Raw genomic sequence first — 27793 nt, 5'->3', positions numbered from 1 at the left:
GTGTGTATGTTTGTGTTTGTTTGTATATATATATATATATATATATATATATATATATATAAAAAGAAAGATGATATGAATATAATAGAGGGAAACATTCCACATGGGAAAAATATATTTAAAAAGAAAGATGATGAGACTTACCAAACAAAAGCGCTGGCAGGTCGATAGACACACAAACAAACACAAACATACACACAAAAATCAAGCTTTCGCAACAAACTGTTGCCTCATCAGGAAAGAGGGAAGGAGAGGGAAAGACAAAAGGATGTGGGTTTTAAGGGAGAGGGTGAGGAGTCATTCCAGTCCCGGGAGCGGAAAGACTTACCTTAGGGGGGGAAAAGGAACGGGTATACACTCGCACACACACACATATCCATCCACACATATACAGACACAAGCAGACATTTGAAAATGTATGTGTGGATGGATATGTGTGTGTGTGCGAGTGTAAACCTGTCCTTTTTTCCCCCTAAGGTAAGTCTTTCCGCTCCCGAGATTGGAATGACTCCTTACCCTCTCCCTTAAAACCCAATCCTTTTGTCTTTCCTTCTCCTTCCCTCTTTCCTGACGAGGCAACCGTTGGTTGCGAAAGCTAGAGTTTTGTGTGTATGTTTGTGTTTATTTGTGTGTCTATCGACCTGCCAGCGCTTTTGTTGGGTAAGTCTCATCATATTTCTTTTTAAATATATTTTTCCCACGTGGAATGTTTCCCTCTATTATATATATATATATATATATATATATATATATCCTTAAAACCCAGATCCTTTCGTCTTTTCCTCTCCTTCCCTCTTTCCTGATGAAGCAACCGTTGGTTGCAAAAGCTTGAATTTTGTGTGTATGTTTGTGTTCGTTTGTGTGTCTATCAACCTGCCAGTGCTTTCGTTTCGTAAGTCACATCATCTTATAGCGCTGGCAGGTTGATAGACACACAAACAAACACAAACATACACACAAAATTCAATATTTTGCAACCAACAGTTGCTGCATCAGGAAAGAGGGAAGGAGAGGGAAAGACGAAAGGATGTGGGTTTTAAGGGAGAGGGTAAGGAGTCATTCCAATCCCGGGAGCGGAAAGACTTACCTTAGGGGGAAAAAGGACAGGTATACATTCGCATACACACACACATATCCATCCGCACATACACAGACACAAGCAGACATTTGTAAAGGCAAAGAGTTTGGGCAGAGATGTCAGTCGAGGCGGAAGTACAAAGGCAAAGATGTTGTTGACTGGCAGGCAACTTGAAATTAGCGGAGGTTGAGGCCTGGCGGGTAACGAGAAGAGAGGATATACTGAAGGGCAAGTTCCCATCTCCGGAGTTCTGACAGGTTGGTGTTAGTGGGACGTATCCAGATAACCCGGACAGTGTAACACTGTGCCAAGATGTGCTGGCCGTGCGCCAAGGCATGTTTAGCCACAGGGTGATCCTCATTACCAACAAACAATGTCTGCCTGTGTCCATTCATGCGAATGGACAGTTTGTTGCTGGTCATTCCCACATAGAAAGCTTCACAGTGTAGGCAGGTCAGTTGGCCTTCACTTTCGAAGGCCAGACATACCAACAATTAAAGGGAACAGCCATGGGTACCAGGATGGCCCCCTCGTACGCCAACCTATTTATGAGTCGCTTAGAGGAAGCCTTCTTAGTTACCCAGGCCTGCCAACCCAAAGTTTGGTACAGATATATTGATGACATCTTCATGATATGGACTCACAGTGAAGAAGAACTCCAGAATTTCCTCTCCAACCTCAACTCCTTTGGTTCCATCAGATTCACCTGGTCCTACTCCAAATCCCATGCCACTTTCCTTGACGTTGACCTCCATCTGTCCAATGGCCAGCTTCACACATCCGTCCACATCAAACCCACCAACAAGCAACAGTACCTCCATTATGACAGCTGCCACCCATTCCACATCAAACGGTCCCTTCCCTATAGCCTAGGTCTTCATGGCAAACGAATCTGCTCCAGTCCGGAATCCCTGAACCATTACACCAACAACCTGAAAACAGCTTTCGCACCCCGCAACTACCCTCCCGACCTGGTACAGAAGCAAATAACCAGAGCCACTTCCTCATCCCCTCAAACCCAGAACCTCCCACAGAAGAACCCCAAAAGTGCCCCACTTGTGACAGGATACTTTCCGGGACTGGATCAGACTCTGAGAGAGAGAGAGAGAGAGAGAGAATTCTGGTGAAACAGAAAACTGTCATGATGTACAATATTAAACAAAATTTTTTGTACAATAATTTGCAGACATTGGTAACTCTAAAGCAGAAATGTGTTTAGTGGGTGATTTGGAGCCAATAGTTATGTGATGGACAGGGTGGGATTAACACAGAAGGAAGGTTGGTTGGTTGGTTTGGAGTGAAAGGGACTAACTGCACTGTCATCAGTCAATTCATGCATTAAGTGGCAAACCAGGAAGATGTAAAAGGAAGGCAGTGAAAGGCAAATCCTGGAAAGCCCTAGTGTAACTAACACAACAAAACATGAGACAAAAGCCCAGAAAAAAGACAGCATAGACAGGTTGTTAAAAGATCAGTCAAGACAAGGCATTAAAACCAAGAAATGGAAAAGAATAAAGAGAAAAAAATGGGGAATGGGTAGAGGGGTAGAGGCCAGGCTGGGCCACCAAGCAAGGGCTGACAAGGGACACCTGGGGGGAAGGGGGGGGGGGGGAAGCCGGGAGGCGTGCCCACCAACCCCTCAGGCAATCAACGAGGCCAAAAAGCTACCTTAAAAGGAACACTAGAAACCACCTTCGACGGCAAAACGTAACATCAGATCAGCCAAGTTGATGTCATCTGCTAGCACAAGACATAGGAAGATAAAAATGCCATCTCAAGGCAGCCACATTATGACACTCTACAAATAAGTGAGCCACCATCAGGCAGCCTCCACATCAACAGTGAGGCGGTCCTCATGCCTGAGTATTTGATCAAGTGTGCCCAATGCAGAGTCTACAGAGGACAGTAGATTCCCGGTGAGAAGCATGCAGGGAAGACTGCCATGTGATAATGGTCTCCTTAATTCTCCTCAGTTTGTTTGGGGAGATTAGGGCAGACCAATCTGAGTTCCAGACTTGCAGCAATCCATGGCATATAAATGACTGAAGCTCAAATTCTTTGACGCACATTTCCAGAATAGACATCCTGGTGGCCAGTTTGGGCAACCAGTCAGCTCGTCCATTTCCTGAAATCCCAACATGACTAGGGGTCCAAACAAAAGTAACTGGCTGCCCAGCTTGATGTAAGTCAGAGACAAGATCCTGGATAGCCGTAACCAGTGGGTAAGGAGAGTGGCACTTGTCTATAGCCTGAAGGCTGCTAAGGGAGTCACTACAGATTAGGACATACTTGCCTGTGCAAGAATGAACATGGCTAAGGGTTAATTCAATGGCCATAAATTCAGCAGTGAAGACACTGCAGCCATGGACCTATTTAGGGAAATCAGAAAGAACCTAAATCAGGATGGTTGGACATGGATTTGAACTATCATCCTCCTGAATGCAAGTCCAGTGTTATAACCACTGCATCATCTCACTCAATAGAGTGGCAGTGTTCAGAATTTTCAAACAGAGGATGAAGATGGGAATGTGTGATCTGAGTGGATCTTTACCCTCTATGGGTTCAGATATGAATCTTTGAGAAGGGCCAGATTTTTAAGGAGAGACTGCTTGTCCATCTGAATCATTGGGGGGGGGGGGGGGGGGAGTGATAATCACAGACGCTGCAAACACCAGTCAAGAATCACAGTGGTGACGTTTTGCTTCCTGGGAGGATAATAACAGAGTCCAAGAATTAACAATGATAAGTTGAGGGTCACGCTACAAAGTGAGGTCTCCCTTAACCATGGATCTTAGGTGATTTTCGCATGTCCTTAAGCCTTATCAATTTCTTTTCCTCCAACACTTCCCTGTCTGTCAGAAGAACTCTGTAAGTGGCTCCAACTACTGCCACTTGGTGATTGGGCAATCTAGAGCATTATTAAATAGGCACTATTAAAAAAATACACAAGAACAAATCACTGGTCATTCAATGACATTTTCTGAAAATACATAAAATGTCTGCATACAACAAATATAGATAATCAAATGCCAAAAAATGCAAGTAAATCATACTCATCATTAAGGGCATTACATTTCAGGACACGACCAATAGTTTCAAAGAGCATTAAATCCTAGAGAGACAGTAATTGTTCTGATTGTGACTGAAATATTGAACTAACTGCACTATCTTTGCAGTTAGTTACACAAGATGTCAATGAAAGTTGCAGCAGTATTATTTATCTACAAAATCGAAAATAATTAAATGATCTATAACAAAGAGATAAGTTGGAATTCAAACAAGAAAAGGTCAGTATAAAGCACAACAACCAAACTGAAACAAGCGTAACTTGTCCAACATACAAGACGAAATATCTCTCGATAAATGCAAAACTCAGACACTGACACTCTGCTATTAAACCTGAAGCAACCTATGCTAGTGATACACTGTTCAATATGAACACCAAATCAACCACAGACAAACTACAGAAGGCAGACAGAAGAATCCTTAAAAAAAAAAAAAAAAAAAAAAAAAAAAAAAAAAAAAAAAAAAAAAAGTGGGGCAATGGTGACTATTACCTAATGAAGTTGTATACCAAGAAACTGAGTCAATAACTGACACAACACAGAAAAGGATGGTTGCTTTTTTCTGCCACATTTACAGATTACCAGAAACCAGGCTACTTAAACAACTGTTCACCTGCTTTTGGAAAAGTAAGACCAAGAACAACTGGTTCAAAGAAGTTCAAGATGATTTAGATGAGTTAGGCTTGACAATGCAACAAATTGAAGGCAGAGAAGAGAAGAAGATCCTGAAACAAAGTGACACGAGATTTAAACTAAAGACATTTACACGGAAAAAAATACAACATAACTGACGAAGAAAGGGCAGCCAGGTTGGAAAGGATGAAGAAGTTTTGGGAGCATAAGAGGAAAGACAAATCTACATCTAGTATTAAGACTTAAATGTATATGGACTGAATAAAGTGCTCCAATGTGGGTGTAAAATATGTAAATAAATAAATAAATAACCATGTTTCTCCAGTTGTCTCCATACTTTACTTGGCCAAAAATCTGTTCCATGACAGCATTCTCAAATTTCAGGAGTTTTCTATTTATATTTTGGATTATAGCCCAGGTCTCTATTCTGTATAGGACCAGACAGTGGATTACAGTCCTTTCGATCCTAATCCTCGTGGACCTCGATAGAGGCTGCGACTTGGGGATGTGTCCAAGTGTAAATCCTGCATGGATTCTTGTTATTATTTCCTAGTCTACTTCATTCCTTTTACTAAATAATGCCCAAAAATATCAGAACTCTTTCACCCTTTAAAAGATTTTACCATCCATATCTAAATGCCTGTCATCATTCTCTATGCTCACTATGAGGTATTTGGTCTCATCCATATTCATCTTACTTTTTGCTCTCACTGTCCCTTCCATTAGTGCTGTTACAATCTAACCATATTTTTCTCATTCTGTGCTATTAAAACTCCATCATACACATATGTCAGTGTGTTAATCCTTCTGTTGAGCTGAATCCCTATACACCGTGGCAGTGGTTAAAGAGAGGAGACTGAAGTGGTAGGGACACGTAATGTGTCAAGGTCAGATCTCCAGGTAGCTACTGGAAGAAGATTTCAGAGGTAACAGACCAAGAAGAGGACCACGGCTATGATTGACTGACAGGATAAGAGTACAATGGAATTAGCTGGGGCGGGGGAGGGGGGGGGGGGTGAAATGTTGAGCCCATAGACTGACTGCAGTTTGTGACGCTAATACAGGAAGTAAGCACTCATTTACCAAACCATATCTTTTCTTTCAGTCTTCTCAATTGTTTTAAGAAAGTAGCATTGATAGGGGACAAAGCAATTTGAGACAATAAATTGATAATGCCCTCTTGGTTTTGTTTCATATCAACTTACCAGTCTTGGAAGACTAAAACAGAAAACTATTTTGTTTAATTTTTTAAACATTATCACAATCACTTCTGACTGAAAATGTATTGATTGATAAAATTCACTACTGCAGTTTTAGTTGAGTGGCCATTATCACATGGAGTACTGAAAAAATTGACCTGTTTTGCAGAACTGCACTTGATAATAGCCACACAACTGAAACTCCTATACTGGGTTTTCTGAATAAACAGTTTTACAGTTAAACACAACCATGCTATCCTTTAAAAAAATTCCCATGGCTGCAAATCTCAAGCACATTTGTTTAACATTCTGTGATATTGCAAATGTTATTGTGCTCACAATAAAAAAAAAATCAGGGAACCATTAACATAGGTCTACACCTATTGAATGCCTGGTCTCTTACAACCGGAGATAAAGCAGAATACAACTTTAACAACTTATGCCATTAGAATAAAATTAGGCTTCAACCTTGTAATGAAGTAATGTTAAATATGGCATCCTGCACTGTTTGTTTTATGGTCCAGTTCTAATCTTGACATACAAAAACAATCTTTATACAATTGTAGTTCTTCCTTAGTTATAATGACAAGCTAAATGCACACTCTTGAATTAGGATCAGATCAAATCTCTTCATAACATCTGGTCCACTTCACTGTGTTCAATGCAATTCAGCTTTACTCATACTTCATCTGCAGTTTTCAATACTCATGCATTACTCTCCATACCCACCCAAATAGTTGTACATGTTACCACACCACTTCCAGGATATAGGGAGTCACACTGGGCCCGGACTGAATCCGCCCGGTACATTAACGATGAGGGCTGGTGTGCCGGCCTGTCTGACTAGGCAAATACTGGGCTGCTACCCACATCTCATCTCAGTTAAATGACTCACAAACATTTCAAGAATATTCTCACACTTTCATATGGGATCACACAAAATATAAAATATGGGGTACTCAAATTCCATCTTGGGAGAGAGTAGGTGGCAGTAGGAAGGGCATCTGACCATTAACATTGCCAAATCCTGATTCACATGCAGACCCTGTGAAGAGACAGGATAAGGCCAGAAGACAAAGAACATACATTGGTCTCTATCTCCAGTATACATCTTTCTCAGTAGGCTGAGGGCTTTTCCCAGTTATATGAAAACAACACACAGCATTTATTTCTACAACTCTTCTAGCTCAGTAGTCATCAAACTTATTTGCTCAAGAGCCAATAATGACATTGTGGGGCGGCATCTCAGGCCACATAACTTTCAGTCCTGTTATTGATAACCTGCATAGATTTGTATGTTATGAGCCCCCAATACACTAGCTACAATGAAGGCATGGTATGTTGGCCAACAGTCCCAAAATACCGATCACTACATTTCACTTTGTGTTGATTGTGGTCTGCTTCAGATTGATGCCAACCTCACTGTGCAAAAGCCTTTGCTTAATAATAGTATTTGTACTTATATTTAAATTCACTACTGAATATTAGACATAGTCACAGAAATGTCATAAATGATTTAAATGCCTGTCTTCTTCCACTCACTGTGTTGTATTACCCCAGACTTAATTAATTTTATGTTCTATGCTTCCAATACGAACCTCATTTGAAGATGCTCATTCACAGCAGCTGATCAGTACAAGTCACCCACACTGATGAGTTTTAAGCACTGGAAGACAAAACATAAAACAGTTCTCTTCTCACATCCCCTAACCCCACAGTGGCTACCCTACTTAGCCCTCAGCTCCTGAGGTAAGTGGCCAACTTTACTTAGGTTATGGCTGAATTCGCCAATGTCAATTAGATTTTATCACATCTTAAAATCTCACTGTCCTTGCAAGTATTTTTGTTTGTTACTGAGCAAGAGAAGGATGTTAGTTTACCTTTTTGGAGTTGGCTGTTACCTGTTAGATGCATATTATCATAAAATAAAGCTGAGAACTCCAGGCCACATGAATACTTGATTTAGGCAGTGGTTTGACAAGCACTGTTTTAGCTAAAACAATGACCTTCTGGAGATGGTGAACATATCCCAAGATCGTAACATCCATACCCATTAAACTGCATATCCACCAGCTCCTTACAATCTCACGTTCTAACAAAAATTTACAATTTAAAGAACTGCATTTGAACCATTAGCTGTAACAAATAAACCTTTATTCTATACAGGTTTCAGTCACTCACACCATGATCACTGGAAGAAAAGGCAAATACATCAAACGGAAAAGAAGTTCATCTTTCTCTTAGATGTTTTGAAAGTCCTCAACATCACAGTGATCCTACTCAGTTGGGATCATTTTCCATGATAGTTCCTTTATATTTAGGCATATGTTGTAGGACCAATCTGTTGTTATTTAAGGTCATGATACATAATAGCTGGTCCTGTACAATAATTGCAACATTGAGGTCTTTTGAATCTTCTAATAGAAAGATGAATTGCTATTCAGTACAATGTATTTGGCCTTTCTGTTAGTAATGATAGTCTAAGAGGCCAAAACTGGTAGGGAATAAAGGTTTGTTTGCAGAGCTGATGTTAAAAATGCAGTTCCTTGGATATCTGATGGCTGTAAAAAATCACCCCACTAAAATATTAAAGATTTACAAGGCTGGTCATCCTGACCATTTTATTGCTGTTTTCAACTCTCCTATTACTAGCCAATACCAACAATCCAATATCTACAAAACCCAGTCATTTTTCCTGAACAATAACCATCTGCTGATCTACCTCCTATTAACACCTATTCCACAACCAGCACTTGCCCTCCTGATCTTTACTGATGTCACAGTCCTCTAACGTGCTAGTCTTCAGCTGGAAATTGTCATTCACAGCAACCCTCTGAATGCAAGCATAAACCATATGATACCTCTCTAAATCGCAAATTATTTACTTACATGGCACTCAGAGCCACACTTCTGTTCATATTAATCCCTTAGTATCTTGAGACAGGAGGTACTGAATTTAACCGAGGAAAGGAACAAAATGAAGCAGATGCAGTGGAATGCAGACATCTACAAATGAGACCAAACAAATGCAAATGGGTAAGCAGGAATGGCTAGAAGACTAATAAAAGACTCTAAAAGTGTGCCTGTATAGAGGAATGATACACACAGTGTTTAGAAAAATTAAAGAAACATTTGAGTAAAAAGAATTGGGTGTACAAATATCAAAATCTCAGATGGCAGGACAGTACTAAGTAAAGGAGAGAAAACTGAAAGGTGGGAGGAATATATAGAAGATCTATACAAGGGAAATTAACTTGAAGGCAATATTAAACACAGGGAAGAGGAAGTAAAATGAGATGGGAATATATACTACAAGAAGAATATGATAGAGCACCAAAAAACTTAAGAGGAAACAAGACCTCAGAGCAGATAAAATTCCCCTCAGTATTACTGAGATCCTAGGAAGAGCCATTCATGATAAAACTATTGGTGTGCAAAACTTATGAGACACATGCCATAACGTCACGCTTCAAGGAGAACATGTCAATTATTACAACTCCAGTGAAGGCAGGTGCTGACAGTTTAATATGCCATGGTTGAAAACTACTGACATGAATTATTTAGAGAAGAATGGGAAAACTGGTAGAAGCATACCTTATGAATCATCAGTTTGGGCTCTGGAGAAAAGTAGGAAAATGTGAGGCAATACTGACAATCTTAGAAGACAGGGTGAAGAAAGGCAAACCTACATTTATAGCATTCATAGATTTAGAGAAAGCCTTTGAAGATGTTGACTACAATACCCTACTTTGAAATTCTGAAGGTAGCAGGGATAAAATACAGGGAGCAAAATGTAATTTTCAACTTGTATAGAAACCAAAATTTTGTTGTAACAGTTAAAAAACATGAAATAGAAGTGGTGGTTGAAAATGGACTAGACAGGGTTGTACTTGTCTACAATATTTTTCAACTCGTTCACTGAGCAAGTTGAAAAGAAAAACAAGGAGAAATTTGGGAAGGGAATTAAAAGTCCATGCAGAAGAAATAAACATTCTGAGGTTTGCTAATGACATTGTAATTGTCAGAGAGGGCAAAGAATTTGGAAGAACAGTTGAACAGAATGCATACTGTCTTGAAAAGTGATTATAAGATGAACGTCAGCTTACTTAAACCAAGGATAATGGAATGTATTAAGAGTTAAATCAGGTGATGCTTAGAGAGTACAAAATGAGAGACAAAAGCAGTTAAGGAGTAGTCAATTTGTTAATGGAAGGAAGCACTGTAGAGGGAAATCTAGGCATCAATGCAGTAAGCAGGTTCAAGTGGATGTAAGTTGCAATAGTTATTCACAGATGAAGAGGCTCACAGAGGATACACTAGCATGGACAAAAAAAATCCACCAATAACCAAACCAGCAACTGCTAGAGTGCTTCTGCATCCTAAAAAACGTGTGGCAGCAATTCTCTGTAGGTATTGTGGCTTATCTCAAGCTGAATTAAGCCCCAAGAAAATAAAAGAAGTATCCCCTGATCACATAGCACCACCATCAACAAGGAGTATTTTAATTAGCTGCTCCACTAAGTGCATAATGTTCATAGGTAATGTGTGCTAATGCACCAACATGATGCAAACAGATTGCATTTATCATCTTACCTTCAAGTGCAAATGTAGTTCTGCCACACATATAATCTTCAAAGATTAGCAGAAGATGATGTTTAAATCTGGGAAGTACCTGCGACTGTACCGGTGATACTAATTAATATGAAGTGCTAAATAAAATAAACTGTCCAGTCATATTAATGTGACCACTGCCAAAAGTATGAACAACTTCTGCTGAGAGATGTGCATAAAGGGCTTCAATGAGGTTTTGGATGGTTCCAACAGCCATGCTGACTCCTGTGTTGCGTCTAGCTGTGCTAGGTTTCTTGGTTGAGGATCCACAGCACGAACAGCCCAATCAAGGTGGTCCCGCAGATTCTCAATTGAGTTTAAATCCAGGCAGTCTGGTGGCCTGTGGAGTATGGTATACTTATCCTGGCACTCGTCAGATCATGCACATGTACCGCAAGCTGTGTTACATGTTGCACCATCCTGCTGATAAGTGCTAATTTGCACTCAGCCCTTGTGAGGCAAACTGAGGAGCTACTTGATTGAGAAGCAGCGGCTCCAGTCTTGGAAACTGACATATGGCCGGGAGAGCAGTGTGCTGACTACATGTCCCTCCATATCCACAGTGACGCTTGTGGGCTGAGGATGACATGGCGGCTGGTCGGTAACGCTAGGTAGCCAGGGCCTGTGGACGGAGTTTACATTTTACCCACAGAATGCCACAAAAACATTTCCCAAATACTCCCTCCTCTGGTCTGACTCCTTCCAATGATTGTTGCTGGGTGTTTGCTTTCAGACATTTCATGCCAACACTCGTGTCTGATGGAGCATGAAACATGATTCGCCTTCAAAGCCAACCTGTTGCCACTCACCGGGCATCCATTTGCTCTATTGGCATACGAATTCCAGCCTTCATCACAGATGAACAGCAGTCAGTATGAACCAGGTGCCTCCTGTGGAAGCCTATGCACAGCACCTGTGACAGGTTATTGCACGTTGATATCAAACATATGCAGAGAGACAATGTGACTGGACAGTGTAGCACATCTGTAGTCTTTATCTATCATAGTATCGGGTGATTCCTAAACCCAAGGAGCTCGACTGCTAATGTGTCAACATGATGCACACACATTACATTTATCATTTTGAGTGTGTGTTTAACGGAGCACATTAATTACATTTATGTTCCATTGCAGACACTTTGATCACGGAATGATATGTTAAATAGTCATGTGCTGAGGATCCCCATTCATCAGTCATTACTTTTGGAATGACTACAGTGAGACAGACCAGTCAGTAGGTAGCTGGAAAAGTTTGCCCTGCACATAGTAGGTCCAGCTGAAGATATACCTGCTATTTTTGCTCTTACCAGATTACTGCAATGGGATGCAGGAAGGGTCACTGGGACAAAAATTTCCAATTGGACAGTCAGAATCTATTGCACAAAATAAAGTTATGATCCGCATGTCCTGTTCGAGTGCCAGTGTTGAGCAAGACGACAGTATGTAGTTTGCGTTATTGCACTACTGTGGGTGTCAATAAGAGTCTCCTCAAATATGTGACCCTGCAGTCTGGTTTTTATATGGACTAACATTTCACCATTATTGCAAGCTACCCTCATCGAAGTCAAATATTTACTGATGGACCAGTGCCATATTCAGATCTTATACAGTGTCATTTCATTACGTTCCTAGCATCAATTTACCAAGAATATCCTTAACCTGGTCTTTGATTGGATGGCAGGACTAAGAAAGTGGAGACCAATGTCCTTTATTGATAGTAATTTTTATTTTCTTATTGGTTGGAAATGAACAGAGAACAAAGCAAAGTACATTACCAAAGCGCCGCAATCACAATGCAGCTAAGACAGCACAGTGTGTTCTGTGCCTTTGGCCATTGTGTTTACTCCTGTATCTCATTGGGCACCCTTGCAAGTGCTGCCAGCCAAGATGATGGGAACCAGTCTGCACTTTTGTTACTCAATTTGCTTCGTCTCTTTCACCACTCTCCTTTCTCTAAAAAATAAGACTGCCAAGCTAGTACATGAGATTCCTGTAATTGTATAGTCATGCAGCACTCATTGTGATTTCCTGCCACTACTAAATTTGCATGTTGTCTGAGCCATAGAGCCTCTTGTGTTCTATTGGGCTGGAGCTAAAACCTGACTCTGGGAATCCAGGTGTGTGCAGGTTGTTGACAGCATTTATTGTGGAGCCTGGTGCATCTTTCATTTTGTTGTTGCTTTGATAGATGAACTGTGACAATAGATGCACACTAATATCCACTTGGCTCCTAGTAGTACCTGGCCAATAGGTGGACATACATAAGAGACTGCCACATCAGGTGCAGAAGTGAATATGGTGACCAAAGGCACATAAAACTATGTCATCGCGCAGATTAATAGACTACATTACTGGCTTGCCATTCATTTGCCAATTCCAGACAATAGGATCTTATGATCTGACAACCACTGACAATGGACATCAGTCATTGCATCCCTACCTCTGCCATACAATTAAAAATAATATTTAATTGTGTTCTTGACACACTGGGAGCGTGATAAAAAATGCTATAGTGTGGAACTTGCAATGGTCCAGCATTAAATAAACAACCTTTACACTAGCCAGTTGTTACCATCTTCACCGGAGAATTGTTAAATCACAAGTCTGTCAGTTCCCAAAATTGCTGGGCTTGAATGGGTATGGAATCATGATAGACGCCAAAGGTTGTCCACTTAATTGTTTCAGGTGGCATATATGATGGTAGCTGTATGGATAATACTGCTGCCGACAGTTACCTTACTTCCTGCGCCATAAATGTGCCTGGACTTGCAACCCAATTTTCTATTGGTTTTCACATTTTGTTGGTGTATGAGGCCTTTGGGGAAAAGTGAAGCAGCTGTATGAATATTAAAGAGCTCACATGGTAAACGAATACTAAAAAAGGGAAAGCTGAAAGGTGGAAGGAATATGTAGAGGATCTATACAAGGGAGATGAAAGCAATGTTACAGAAAGGGAAGTGCACATAAAGGAAGATGAGATGGGAGATACACCACTGCGAGAATAATTTGTTGAAACAAGGTCTCGGGAGTAGACGATATTCAATCAGAACTTGGGAGAGCCAGCCATGACAAAGCTCTTCTGTCTGCTGCACAAGATGTATCAAACACCTTGAACTAAGGTGAATATAGGAATTCCAGTTCCAAAGAAATCAGTTGCTGACAGATGTGAAAGTTATTGAACAATCAATTTCATAAATCACAACTGCAAAATACCTCGTGAATCCTTTACAGAATAATGGAAAAACTGCTAGCAGCAGACCTCAGGGAAGATTAGTTTGGATTCCGGATAAATGGAATATGCAAGACATTACTGATTACTTACCTTTGAAGATAGGTTACAGAAAGGCAAGCCAATATTTACAGCATTTATTGACTTACAGTAAGCTTTTGACAATACTGACCGGGATACTCTCTCTCAAATTCTGACGGCAGCTGGGGTAATTACAGGGAGCAAAAATGTATTTACAACTTGTACTGCAACCAGACGGCACTTATGTGAGTCAAGGGGCATGAATGTGAAACAATGGTTGAGAAGGAAATGAGACATGGTTGTAGCCTATCTGTGATGTTATTCAATATCTACATTGAACTAGCAGTAATGAAAAAGAAATTAAAAGTTCAGGAAGAATAAATAAAAACTGAGTTTTGCCAATGCTGCAGGGCAAATGCCCAAGCTGCTCCCACTCGAACTTCACCATTACACTAGATGTGATCTTGGAGACATGCATTATTTTGGAGCAGAATCACTCCCTCCATGAGCAGCCCAGGCCATTTGCTCTTGACATACTTTTGTAGGGTATGATAAGTATTGGATGTCAAGGAAGGTGATCATCATCTTGTCTGTTGACGGCACAGCTTTGAATTTTATAGGGGCATGCCAGATGCTACACTCACAACCCCTAGACGTCTCACATTATCATAAAGTGACATGAAAATTTCATCCTATTTCTTATGTTTCATACCTTTTATTTGAACATTCCTTATACCTTCCCATCCATGCACATTTCTTTAAAACTCGCTTTTCTTTAATAGCTACATCATTCAGTTAGATTACTTTACTTTTTATTCTTCATGTCCGAACATGTGAGTTTCTTTGTTAATAAGTGCCCTTTTTGTGTATGGAAAATTTTCATTTTCTAAGATTAATGTTTTTGTTAATCTGCTTTTCTTTAACAAGTTCTCATTGGCTACACTTCTGTTTTCTAGCTTTGTATTTTTTTAATCAGGATGTTACCACCTGAAATTTTTAAATGCTTTACAATTATTTCCTATAAATTTTCTTATTTGTTTGATAAACATATAAATTGGTAGTTCAATTTAGTTCTTGACACGCACATACCTTTATTCGTAAAGAAACTATAAAGCACAAAAATGTTACTTTTCCGATACACATTTGCGTAACTATTAATGAAACCATGTAGGATGAATCAGTTCCATGATTCTGTTAATAATGCTACAGTAGTCTTTAATAAAAGTGAAAAATTTAGGACTTCTTTAGCTACATGCTACCAGTTCTTTTTAAAGTTTATGGAATAGTATTTGTCTAAAAGAAGTATTTTGTTATGTTTAAAATTTGGTTTCAGAAAGTATGCATTTTGCTACACAAAGGTTTCTCTGTGGTTAAATATTTCCTTCCCATGTCAATAGCTGTAGCCAAATAACTCATTTTTGTTCGAGTGTTGTAGATACATCACTTTAACAGCGAATGCCAAATATACAGAATTATTCATTAAGTACCTCCAGTTTCCAAAGACTGCATGAAATTTATAAGCCATACACAAAACAGACATGTGTTAAGGATAGAGCATTCCTCCTAGTTTTTCTCCCACCTTAAAGGGAGTGCTATATGGCACGGTTTGTGACTGTGTGTGTGTGTGTGTGTGTGTGTGTGTGTGTGTGTGTGTGTGTGTGTCCGCACTTCACGTATTACAAATATGAACTTTGAGATATACCCACTTCCTGTGTGTACAGTTGTTTCATTGCCATTATCCAAAGCCCCAGAGTTTCTTATAACCCTGTACATATTGTGAATGAACTGTTAAAATGCCCAATTCTGAAGAGACATGTACAAGATGATAGTGGGCAAAAATTATGTCCTCCTCCTCACTTACGTACATTTACCACCATCTAACTGATCAGTAATCCCAGAATATTATGTCATAAGACTAGAAAGTCTTGCAAAACACAAAGGGCAAAAGTTGCTGAACTCAATTGTTTGAGTAACTCATTTATGTTTGCATCAACATGTATCCTAAAATTTGATAAGTACGACACGGACCAGCTGGCTGTAAAATCAAGAATGTCACTGAACTTAAGCCTTTTTTAACAGGGAAACAATTCACGATCTTCAACAGATCACAAAAAATACCAACTTCAGATACTATTCTATTTGAAATATTTGGGAGTAAACGTATGAATCTTTCACAAACTATAACAGAAAAATAATAATAATAATAATAAAAGCATGTCCAGGACATGTACAATTTGTTTCTTTTATTCCTGTCTATGACCACAAAAATGTTTTATCCTAGGACTAAATTTTGGTGGGCAGTTACCTTTTTAAGGTCTATTTACAACACAGACCAATAAGGACAGTATAACGAAAAGGACATATTGCACCTCACTGTAAATTGACATGTTGAGTTGCACACAGGCGCAAAGAAAAGACTTACAAAATTTTTGGCCAAAGCCTACTTCAGAAAGGAAACAATTAACACAAACAAGCACAGCTTGTGCACATGGGTTGTGCTTTCTTTCATTTGTTGGTGTATTTTTCCTTTCTGAAGAAGGCTTTGGCCGACAGCTCAGTGTGTAAGCCTTTTCATAGTGGCTGTTGGCAATTCAACATTTTCTCTTTACAGTGAGCAGCAATTTATCCTTTTCATAATATTGTTGATATCCTAATATGATGATTATATTAGAATATGTTTCAGATTAGATGGTTGACACTGCCCAAAATTAGATTTTTTGGTCACACACTGGGATAAAGAAATATACCCATGGCAGTCTCGAATGAACAATCCTCTTCAAATCCAAACTTTTGACATGCTCAGGCAGATGTGTTCTCCTGGTGTCCATTCTGTTAATGTATGACTACCAGGTCATTGTGACATTTCTCACTGAACATTGAATTTTTAGTTAATTTGAATATCAAATTATATGAAACTATACAAACTTTGAACTGACCCATTCCTTCTGAAACAATCTTCATGACAGTGAACTCCTTAACACCTCATTTCCTACACACTACTCTCTTCAAATTTGGCCTTGCATTACACTAACAAATTGTATTTGAAAACAACTGAACAATGATCCTGAAATTTTACTGTGTATTGTGACTTCTCACGAATCAAGTGGACAAATTCGACCAAGAATCAATACATTCTGTAGAACTGGAACTTTTCTGATAGTACACTCCAAAAAATACCAGTGGAATATCTATTTGAGAAAATACTGTGATTACCACTTATCACGGTATGTTATTAAACATTTATGAGTTAATGCAAACAGTAAAATAAACATGAGACTTAATACAATACAGTATTTATTTTCTGTATGACAATTCCCAAGTACAAATCAGTTTATATAATTCCAATCTTGTTAGCAACATCTAATGCATCATAATCATGTGCTAACCTGACATAAGCCTTCTTCTTCCCGTCTGGCCTGAAACAAAAAAAAAAAAAAGTCATGCTGGTCACAAATTATGCTTTCTCAACTTTGATAGAATTTAGAGAACAAATTAGCCTCAGCAGACCCAAATTTGCATAAACTTGCTACCAAACAATGAACAGTTTTAAAGTTACTCTTAATTAGAACAAAGATCCTTCTATTATATAATCCAAAACATTTTAACAAATAGATCCAGTAAATAAAAAACATTACTGGTAATTAGCCATTTACTGCGCTTTTACTTCCTGCTGAAAATTAAAAAATGTGAGCATCCCCACACTCTAATGTCTTTCTTTTGTGCATTTGAAGGTTTAAAAATTGAGATAAAAGCATGTACAAGTACTAAGTGGAAGGCAAAATATTAGGGAAATACATACCTAATCAAAGTATTTACTTTTGCTACATCAATATCGTACAGTTTTTTCACAGCAGCACGAACATGGTGTTTGTTTGCACCTACATGGACTATGAAAACCAGTGTATTGTTGTCTTCAATCTTTTTCATTGCTGCTTCTGTTGTCAAAGGATACTTAATTATATTGTAAGCATCCATGCTGAAATAAATTTACAATTAATGATTTACTATTTGTACCAAATTTGTACAATACATTTAAATTAGGGGAGGCAAGCCAATAAAACAACTGAGTATTTCGACAGCCAAAATAATAAAATCTAAGTGTCAACAAGCTACTGTTTTCAAATGCAGCTTTATTATTTAGTGAAGGCAGCACTACATTCAATAACCATATCAGGTGTCTGTAAAAATAAGTGTTCAATTCACTATAAGAAGACAAAAATCAAGAACACACAGCAAAAAAGCCACAATACATTAATTTAGACTGACATTGACCACAATGATATGTACAACCAAACTTCTTACCGGTTCCTCCTTGGAACAGACTTCCTTGGGTATTTTGGATTTCTGGGTGGACAGAATGTCTTCGGTCTACGGAAGTGCACTGATGTTCTGACCTTTCTAAAACGAGATCCATGTTCACCCTTGAGAACCTGATTTGTAAGAGAAAAAATTGCATTTCAATTCATGTTGAGATCTAAAATGGAAAGGGAACAAAGAAAATTTACACTGAAATGTTATTTGTTTTCAAAATCGAAAACGTTGGAGTCATGAGCAGCAGTCGAGTTTGGGCTGCTCATTCTGCGCACCTGACATCACATTTTCTTTAACAGTCAATGCATTATTCAACAGCGTTTGTGCACTCCACTGTGATAACCATAGGTAGTGCAAGATAAAGAAGAATATTTGATATGAGTCTTCAGGTTTGACCAGTACCACAGAAAGGATGCAACAAACTAATGTGGTTTCAGTGGCGAGTTTTCAAACAGGTTAAGCTAAAGATCAGTCACCACAACCAGGTTCTTTAACCTATACAAAACAATGTATGCACCAAAAGCTGATGTCACTGCAACATTACATAATTGATCAAAGCTATGACTCCCTCTTGATCCCCCAGTGTTTTAAATGTGACAGTGGAGAGTTGCTGAATTTTTACTCTATTTGCAGTGAATTGCCATGGCTGATGGTGGCAAGCAAAAATTCTATGTAAGCTGAGAGGATTTGCAAGAATTAGCAATTTTGTGTGTGTGTTATTGTGCCTATCTACCAGCACTTTCCCGTTTGGTAAGTCATGGAATCTTCGATTTTAATATATTTTCCCATGTGGAATGTTTCTTTCTAAACTCTTTGCCTTTACAAATGTCTGCTTGTGTCTGTGTATAAGCAGATGGATGTGTGTGTGTGTGTGTGTGTGTGTGTGTGTGTGTGTGTGTGTGTGTGTGTGCACGCGCGCGGGAGTGTACACCTGTCCTTTTCCCCCCTAAGGTACGTCTTTCCGCTCCCGGGATTGGAATGACTCCTTACCCTCTCCCTTAAAACCCACATCCTTTCGTCTTTCCCTCTCCTTCCCTCTTTCCTGACGAAGCAACCGTTTGTTGCGAAAGCTTGAATTTTGTGTGTATGTTTGTGTTTCTATCGACCTACCAGCGCTTTTGTTTGGCAAGTCTCATTATCTTTGTTTTTAGATATATTTTTCCCACGTGGAATGTTTCCCTCTATTATATCCATATATAAACTCTTTGCCTCTGTATTTGTCTGCTTGTGTCTGCGCGCGTGTGTGTGTGTGTGTGTGTGTGTGTGTGTGTGTGTGTGTGTGTGCCCACGTGGAATGTTTCCCTCTATTATATCCATATATAAACTCTTTGCCTCTGTATTTGTCTGCTTTTGTGTGTGTGTGTGTGTGTGTGTGTGTGTGTGTGTGTGTGTACCCGTCCTTTTTTCCCCCTAAGGTGTCTTTCCGCTCCCGGGATTGGAATGACTCCTTACCCTCTCCCTTAAAACACACATCCTTTCGTCTTTCCCTCTCCTTCCCTCTTTCCTGACGAAGCAACTGTTGGTTGCGAAAGCTAGAATTTTGTGTGTATGTTTGTGTGTCTATCGACGTGCCAGTGCTTTCGTCTGGTAAGTCACATCTTTGTTTATATATATACAAAGATGATGTGACTTACCACACGAAAGCGCTGGCAGGTCCATAGACACACAAAATTCAAGCTTTCGCAACTAACGGTTGCTTCATCAGGAAAGAGGGAAGGAGAGGGAAAGACGAAAGGATGTGGGTTTTAAGGGAGAGGGTAAGGAGTCATTCCAATCCCAGGAGCGGAAAGACTTACCTTGGGGGAAAAAAGGACAGGTATACACTCGCGCACACACACACATATCCATCCGCATACACACAGACACATATAAAGAAAAAAAAAGACATACAAATTCAAAAGTAAATGGGTTGTCCTAGTTTGTAGCGTACTGTGCATCTTGTTAGCAACTGCTTCATTAATTCATATTTCAACAGTATCTTTTAAAAGCAACAAAACTCACTGACAAAATTTCCTGAAAACTACTATGAATAATTGAACCAAACCTGTGACAGACAAATTCCTATGGAAGTACACAAATCCAACCTACTTTGTTTTAGACTACTTGTCAGGTGTACCACTGTATGTATACAACACACTCACTATTCACTGTAAGAGTATTGCAATGTAATCTGACAAGTGCAGGATAAACACAAAATAGTAATGCTAATAAGAAACACTTTACTATTTACACAGTATGTAACGACTGTCCACTAACATCTGAATACCTAAATTCTGTACAAATGGATTATTATTATATCACCATAGGGCACTAAACCATCACAACAATGTGTGTGTGCAAAAAGTAATGTAGTATCCAAAATGTGTTCTAGATCTGTATTAGCCACTCTGAAGCCTGCCTTCAAGGACAAGGAAGTAAATCCAGACAAAATACGTATATCTGCAGTCAATAGTGACAACTTTTTGTATATTTTCACCGTTTTCATTAAGGGGTTAATAATTACAGATGTAGATTATAATCTTAAGGTAGTTGTACTAAGTGTCTTCTGTTAAACTCTGGAAATTGGACATATGCACCTCTGCCAAAGGAAGAGAATGTTACAGAATTCAATAATTACAACATTGATCATAACTGACTGCAGCTCAATTTATTGAAGCTACTAATGTAATCAAATGAGTTAATTTTGTCACTTTTAATGCATGTACGCTCATCTCCATTTTGGCAACTACTTCTGAGGCAAGATAAATCTTCATTTAGGAGTTCAGTAGTCCACCCCAATATCAGTATTTACCAGATTTTCAGGCAGAATGTGATTTTGTATTAACTTCCAACAATTTTTTTTTTTTTTGGAAACGGCTCTTGTTTTCTTCACTTAGCACTATAAAAGTGGGCAGCATTTTTTTAACCATTGAACACAGTGCTTCAACTTCATCCTTTTGCCACAAAGTTAACATTTACACAGACTTCATAACATTGTTTTTAAATATGTAGCACAAGCACTGAGAAGCATATTTTTGAGTCTCTTCATGCGCATTGATAGCTATCCGATCTTGTCAACACTATAGAAAAGGATTGATCCATGCACATTTAATCCTACATAGCCGTATGCGACGCCAGAACATTACTACTACTGAACATGCCCATGTACCAGTACATTTGTGCCATGTACCCTATTTCTCACACACATTTCCACACTGAGCTTCACCAAATACTGTGCAATATCAGTAAAGATAGTTTAATTTGTCAATATGTACATGCACAGAAATTGATTTGCAACAATGACTGGTGAAATAGTTAATGTGGAATCAATTAGATTAGTAATCACACTTATTAACTAATTTCACATTTTTAGCCAGGATTTGCATCTATATTTATACTTTCAGTAAATGTGTTTTTGGAGTTCTTAGAAATTAGTGTGGGTTATTTCACACAGTGCACGGAAAGAAACTGAATATAAAAGTGAACTTCAATGGATTATCTTCACACATTACATTTGTTACAGAACTGCCACAGTTCAAAGCACTATAAGCACAAAGTAACTTTACCCTCAATTTGGAGGTAGTGATAGTATTAGCAACAAATTTTAATTTTTGTCACTTCCTTTTCTCACTTCAGGAAATAACCAAAAAATGTTAGGAAAGAATTAACAGAAATTGTGTAGCAAACAAATACCCACAAAACTAAATGAAACCCACAGCGACATGTAAACCACGCAGAAGGCATGCCTTGAACTCAACAATATGCAATACGTCGAATATTTCAACAACATGTAATATTACGTAGGCCTATAACTACTATTATAGGCCTAGCATTCACACCTCCAATGGAAAAGCTTTGGATATATATTTGGTACTGGAGATAAGTTATAAATTTGCAAACTTACAGCTACCACTTATAAATATACAAATTTCCTATCAATACATTTTACTTACCTTCCTCTGAATCTTAAGTGCCTTCTGCACTGGTCGTACTATCTTGCCTCCTTTCTGACTCTTTGGCGCAACATCTCTCTTGGGCTTTTCAACAACCTTCTTCACTGCTGGTTTGCCAGCTACAGCTTTGCCTGCTGCCTTACCAACAGCCTTTACTGCAGGCTTTGCTCCCGGCTTGGCGGCAGCCTTACCGGCAGCTGGCTTAGCTGCCGGTTTTGCACCAGGTTTGGCAGCAGCCTTCCCAGCTGCAGGCTTAGCGGCAGACTTGGGCTTGGCTGCTCCCTTGGCCTGTGCTGCACCCGCAGCTGGCTTCGCCTTGCCAGCAGCTCCCGCCGCTGGTGGAACGGGTGCCTTTGCTGGAGTCTTCCCAGATGCCTTTGCAGCACCTGCAGCAGGTTTGGCCGTAGCACCAGCTGGCTTTGCTGCAGATTTTGTAGCAGCTGCGGCAGCAGGCTTACTCGCAGCACCAGCTGCTGCTGGTTTGGCTGCGGCAGGCTTTGAACTAGATGCAGCAGGTGTCTGCTTGGGAGCTGGGGCAGCAGCCTTTGCAGCTGCGCCAGAGCTCCCTGGCTTTGAACTAGCTGACTGTTTTGCTGCCTTGGCTGGCGGTCCACCAGATGTTGATGCACCTGAGGCAGACGGAGCAGGCGTTTTCTCCGCCTTTTTGTCGGGTTTCCCTATGGACAGAAGAATATATTCTTACCTCTATAGGTACATCCTCTCTTACCTAAAGTACGAAAACTAACACTTATGATTAATATGAAATATAATTCTGCTGTGCCCCCTTCTAAATTTGTTGTAGAAACCATTAATCCATTACACGAACACATTCACTATATATTGTATGCTAAAATTTCCCTAACATCTTGTGGTGAAAGCATCCCTATGACAAGTGTAGGCCTACAATACAAGGATGTCCTAGTGGGAAGTGTGACTGGGGCAAGGAACAAGCATTCATGTATAAACACATCACGAGAGTTTCTAGAATTCTAGACCTTCGACCCACTTTACCTATACAAAAATAGATTTTTACATATAGTGATTTCTTCTAACACTCACCTTGTGTGAAATATTACGACATACCAAGAACCCAAGTGCACACACATTTTTGACATTTACATACAGACCAACAGCAAATTCACAGACCTACGCTCAAACCAGTAACACAAGGGTGACATTTTCAACCCATCACCTTAAAGTATGGACAAATTGCAAGGCGACTTTAAAAAGAAGCTTTCCTGAGGAAACACTTACGGCACCTTATCGCATTAACAGTATGTTTGCGACCCAAGTTTGGAATTAAAATCTGCGTCGAGTAAATGGCAACCGCAATTTGAAATCTAAGTATGTTTCTCAGAAATATAAAAAAAAAAAATACACTAACTTCAGTCGGAAACCAGTACACGCTTAGAAAACAACTGCACAAAAGAAAGCATGCAGCATAATACACAACATTAGTGCACTGGAGAACGAACTAATTTACATCTCCTAACGTTACTAGCGCGTAACTACATAGAAAACATTCCAGCAACACGAACCTGAAGATCAGAATAGAGCAACAACATCATCCCTAAACATCACATGGTACAACATGTTACTTCTAACATACGAGGGAAAACCTACGCATTAGTTGCCTTCACGTGGCACGGGCAAAATTGACAATTAAAAATTCTGCTTACGTTTAACATCACGAAACTTTAATTACGAAAGTGCCCTGAAGCCTAGTAACACTGAAAGTGCACGTGTAGCTCTAACCAACCGCGTGGCTTGTTTAGAACACGTTGAAGGGGTACCATGAAAATAAATAAGACAATATATCGACAGAGCCTGAAGAACAATATACTCCTACCGATTCTCTAACACAACATACATTAATTCATACGATACAAATAAATAATATAGTATCTACACTCTAATTACCGGATTTTTCCGCAGGCTTCGGTTTAGGAGCCATCTTGATGAGTGATCGGCAAAGAAAGACATTTACGTTTGTGATAGTGGAAGTCGATACCGGATGTACTTATCGATTTAAAAACAAACTATCGACTTTATAAAGCGAATGACTGCATACATCCTGTACGAGAATTGAAATTGAAACTGAAAAATGGAAACCCCAGGTTGACTTATCAATAACACAAGGAAAAGATAGATTGCTACACGCCGTAAGAGTAACACGTTGAGTTGCAGACAAATGCAACGAAAAGCCACTTACACGCAGCTTTTGGCCACATTATCCTTAAGATTAGTAAACACACACACTTTCATTCGCACAAGGAGGCAGTATTCACACACACATGACCAGGATCTCCGGCAACTACGAAGAAAATTGAGTATTTTCGTGTATTATTCCACCTGAGCAACAATAATATTCTCCGTAAAATACAGTTTGGGTATCAGAAGAGTTGCTTAATTACAATTTCCATGTAGATGTGGGCACATGTTCACTCAGTAAATTTTACAACCGTTAAATAACAAAATAATACCGGTTGATATATCTACGACCTATCTAATGCATCAGAATATCCTCTTAGAAAAATTGGGGCTGTATACAAACAATGGATAATATAATATCTGACCAAAAGAATGTAGAAAGTTGCACTTAGTAATTCAACCAATGTAATCAGAGGAGATTATTCTGATTGGAAATAAATCACATGTTGGGATCATCAAGGCTCAATATTAGGTTCAATATCACTTTGTTTCTCATAAAAGCAAACGTTCTTCTGTCTAACGTACAACAAACACAATTAGTTCTTCTTATGGATGACACAGTAATCAATTCAAGTGAATATAGAGTAACAAAAGATTTAGTAAAAATGTTCTTAACACTCCACTGGTCACGCCTCAAGGAGGGACATTGGAGGTCGCGTTGTATCCCCGAGATACAGGTCCAATGTTACACCATTATCTTCAATTTACCCCAGATGATGGGCAGAACAGGTGAACAATTCACAGAACAAACCATATGTGTATTAAAAATTAGCAATACAGCATTAATTTATGATAATTAGAAATATAACTTTTATATATTGACAGCCGGCTGCAGTGGTCTAGTGGTTCTAGGCGCGCAGTCCGGAACCGCGGGACTGCTACGGTCGCAGGTTCGAATCCTGCCTCGGGCATGGATGTGTGTGATGTCCTTAGGTTAGTTAGGTTTAAGTAGTTCTAAGTTATAGGGGACTGATGACCACAGAAGTTAAGTCCCATAGTGCTCAGAGCCATTTGAACCATTATATATTGACATATAGATACTTTCTCAGTATACAGCATTTGTATCTAGAATATAATAATGAAACAGGTAGGAAATTAATACAAAATAACGTACCCTTCAGAGAAAGTAAAATAAAAATGGAAGATGTATTATCAGCCATCGTTTTCGATTTCTTCATCAATGTCACGGCCTTCGGGACAAAGCATTGCACAGTGTTGCAGGCATAAATATTGATCACACCCTTTGCACTTGTACTGATTGAGTCTTGTAGTCTTGTTCGCCCAACATATTTGGCACCACTTTTGCGTTTTGGTACCCTTGGCAGTTGCGCTGTTGAGTGTCACAGGCGTTTCATATTGGTGAAGAAGTTCCGGAAGCCAGAATCAAATGGTCTGAGGCAAATGGGGCAGCAGCAAACACGTTAGCATCTGGCCTCTTATTGGTTCTTTTCCCAGATTAAAGGGGACTGATGACCTCAGATTTTAAGTCCCACATTGCTCAGAGCCGTTTTCCTGCATAAATTTCCATGTTCCATGTATAATACACACCTGAGTCGACTGCAGCTAGTATCTTCAGCCTATATTTTGCGGGCTTGGATGGTATATACTGGATGAAATTAACCTGCCTCTGAAGGCCTCTAACTTTTCATCTATTGTAACATCTTCTCCTACACAATAACATTGTTGGCAGTTTAGTACAAACTTATGAAAAATGTCCTGAATAGGGTAAAGACATTCTAGAGCTTTTCTCTGTTCTCTTTTTTTTCTGTCGTCAAACCTCAGAGCCCAAAGTAAGAAACGGAACCGAACGAGAGTCATGGTGAGTCAGAAAATCTCAATCCCAAATCTGCCGTTAGCCCAGAAATCTTCAAGGTTTAGTTTCCCAGCTTTGTAGAGTCCAGTAATATTTAAAAGCCCAATAAATGCTTTCAACTCTGTTTAATCAGTGGGTTTGACGTCTCTTTCCCGCGAATAATGATCTTTCACTGAATGGATATATTGGCCTGTGGAACGTACAATGATGCCCAACATTTTGCCACCAAATAAATATGCCAACGTGTCTTTTTGTGTGTACGTCACGAGCTCTACCGATCAGGCCCGGGATTTTCCTAAGTAGGTTATGTTTCCCCCTTTTCGACGAATGATAAGAAGTTTTTTTTCAGGAAATGGAGTCGACGACTTTCTTGCCCTTCTTTTTGTGGCAAACATAGAATTCGTCGTTCTCTTCGCCCTCAGATAAAACATTTGCGTCGTTTTGCTCCGTTTCTAAACTGTCCAGACGTTCGTCGATTATTTCCTCTGCATCTATGTCACAGTCTTCTTATGGTACATTGCACACTGTGTGCCGTAGGCATGGTACCTGACCTAAAGGATATTGTGCGGAACCCATGAAACTCGAAATGTCATTAGGACTCATGTCACATCCGTCAGATAGGAGTTCGTGTAGGTTTTCGATGTTAGAAGGATTATTGAGATCATATTTTGGTCCAGTGTCCATATTGACCTGTAACAAGTCGACGATAGTATATTATCATCCAGAAACATTCTTAGATAGCCATAAAGGCAGTACATATCATGTGTAACATATATAGTCGAGTTGTATCTGTGACATATGTGTGCTTATTTGGCTATGGTATTTTGTAGGCTAGTAAATGACTACAAATGACAGACATCACTATGTAAACGACTTACATCAAGCACCAAAATAGGAAAGCAGACACAATGCACTTACGTGATAATGTAGTCGTGTGGTATCTCTGTTATACATAAAAGCCACAAACCCATCAAACTGAAGTCGACAAGGTCACCGCACAATTGGCACTCGCCCCACAAGGAGGAGGGCGAGAGGAATAGGAGAGGGGGGATCTTGGTCCGCACATGTAGGGGGGCCACCTTGTACGAGAATATGTAGCTTTGTATCTGAGATATCACATGTGACCAGTAGAGTGTTGTAAGTCACATTGAGTGGTCTTCTGTGAATTCTCTCACTTTCAAATTTAGAGAAAAACAACATATTCAATTTTGTACAACTACAGGTATTACTCAATTGAGATGTATAACACATGGTGAGGATGTAGAAACAGCGTGGAAACTTCAAAAATCTTTGGTGTCCCTGTAAATGAAAATTTAAACTGGAAAAATTACATTTTAGAACTTCTAAAACAACTTAGTTCGGCCATATGTACACTTAAAATCAATGCAAATCTTGAGATATGATGATGATGATGATGATATGTGGTGCTCAATGGTGTAGTTATCAGTGCCTGTACAAATTCCCAAGCTTTGCTCAGTCCAATCTCGATACTTCCATGAATGATGATGAAATGATCAGGGCAACACAAGCACCCAGTCATCTCGAGGCAGGAGGAAACCCCTGACCCCACTGGGAATCGAACCCAGGACCTTGTGCTCGGGAATCAAGTACGCAACCACGAGACTACGAGCTGTGGACAAATCTTGAGAGATACAAATATGTTTCACACTTTCATTCACTAATATTCTGTG

At 39.4% G+C, this 27793-nt stretch overlaps 1 protein-coding gene across 1 annotated transcript; it reads right to left on the bottom strand.

Moving 5' to 3' along the window:
- Nucleotides 1–17112: 17112 nt before the first annotated feature.
- LOC126176885 (uncharacterized) lies at nucleotides 17113–24098 on the bottom strand. Its single transcript, XM_049924086.1, has 5 exons — nucleotides 23999–24098; nucleotides 22079–22755; nucleotides 18138–18265; nucleotides 17635–17811; nucleotides 17113–17251 (listed from the first exon to the last, which is right to left on the bottom strand). The coding sequence occupies exons 1-5, from the start codon at nucleotides 24030–24032 to the stop codon at nucleotides 17167–17169; spliced, it is 1101 nt and encodes a 366-aa protein (XP_049780043.1). The 5' UTR covers nucleotides 24033–24098; the 3' UTR covers nucleotides 17113–17166.
- Between the last annotated feature and the right edge of the window lie 3695 nt (nucleotides 24099–27793).

This window comes from Schistocerca cancellata, chromosome 3 (genome assembly GCF_023864275.1).
Source record: "Schistocerca cancellata isolate TAMUIC-IGC-003103 chromosome 3, iqSchCanc2.1, whole genome shotgun sequence".
NCBI classification, from domain to species: Eukaryota; Metazoa; Arthropoda; class Insecta; order Orthoptera; family Acrididae; genus Schistocerca; species Schistocerca cancellata.
Note: the sequence above shows the minus strand (reverse complement) of the source record. Positions and strands in the feature narration are given on the sequence as shown.

What these genes read in the sequence shown, in the direction of transcription:
- LOC126176885 (XM_049924086.1), bottom strand. Translation starts at nt 24,032, where the DNA reads ATGGCTCCTAAACCGAAGCCTGCGGAAAAATCCG. An exon ending in TCTGTTCCAAGGAGGAACCG is followed by an intron (nt 17,812 to 18,137) that starts GTAAGAAGTTTG and finishes AATTTATTTCAG; the next exon opens with CATGGATGCTTACAATATAA. An exon ending in AAAGTAAATACTTTGATTAG is followed by an intron (nt 17,252 to 17,634) that starts GTATGTATTTCC and finishes TTTTTGTTTCAG; the next exon opens with GCCAGACGGGAAGAAGAAGG.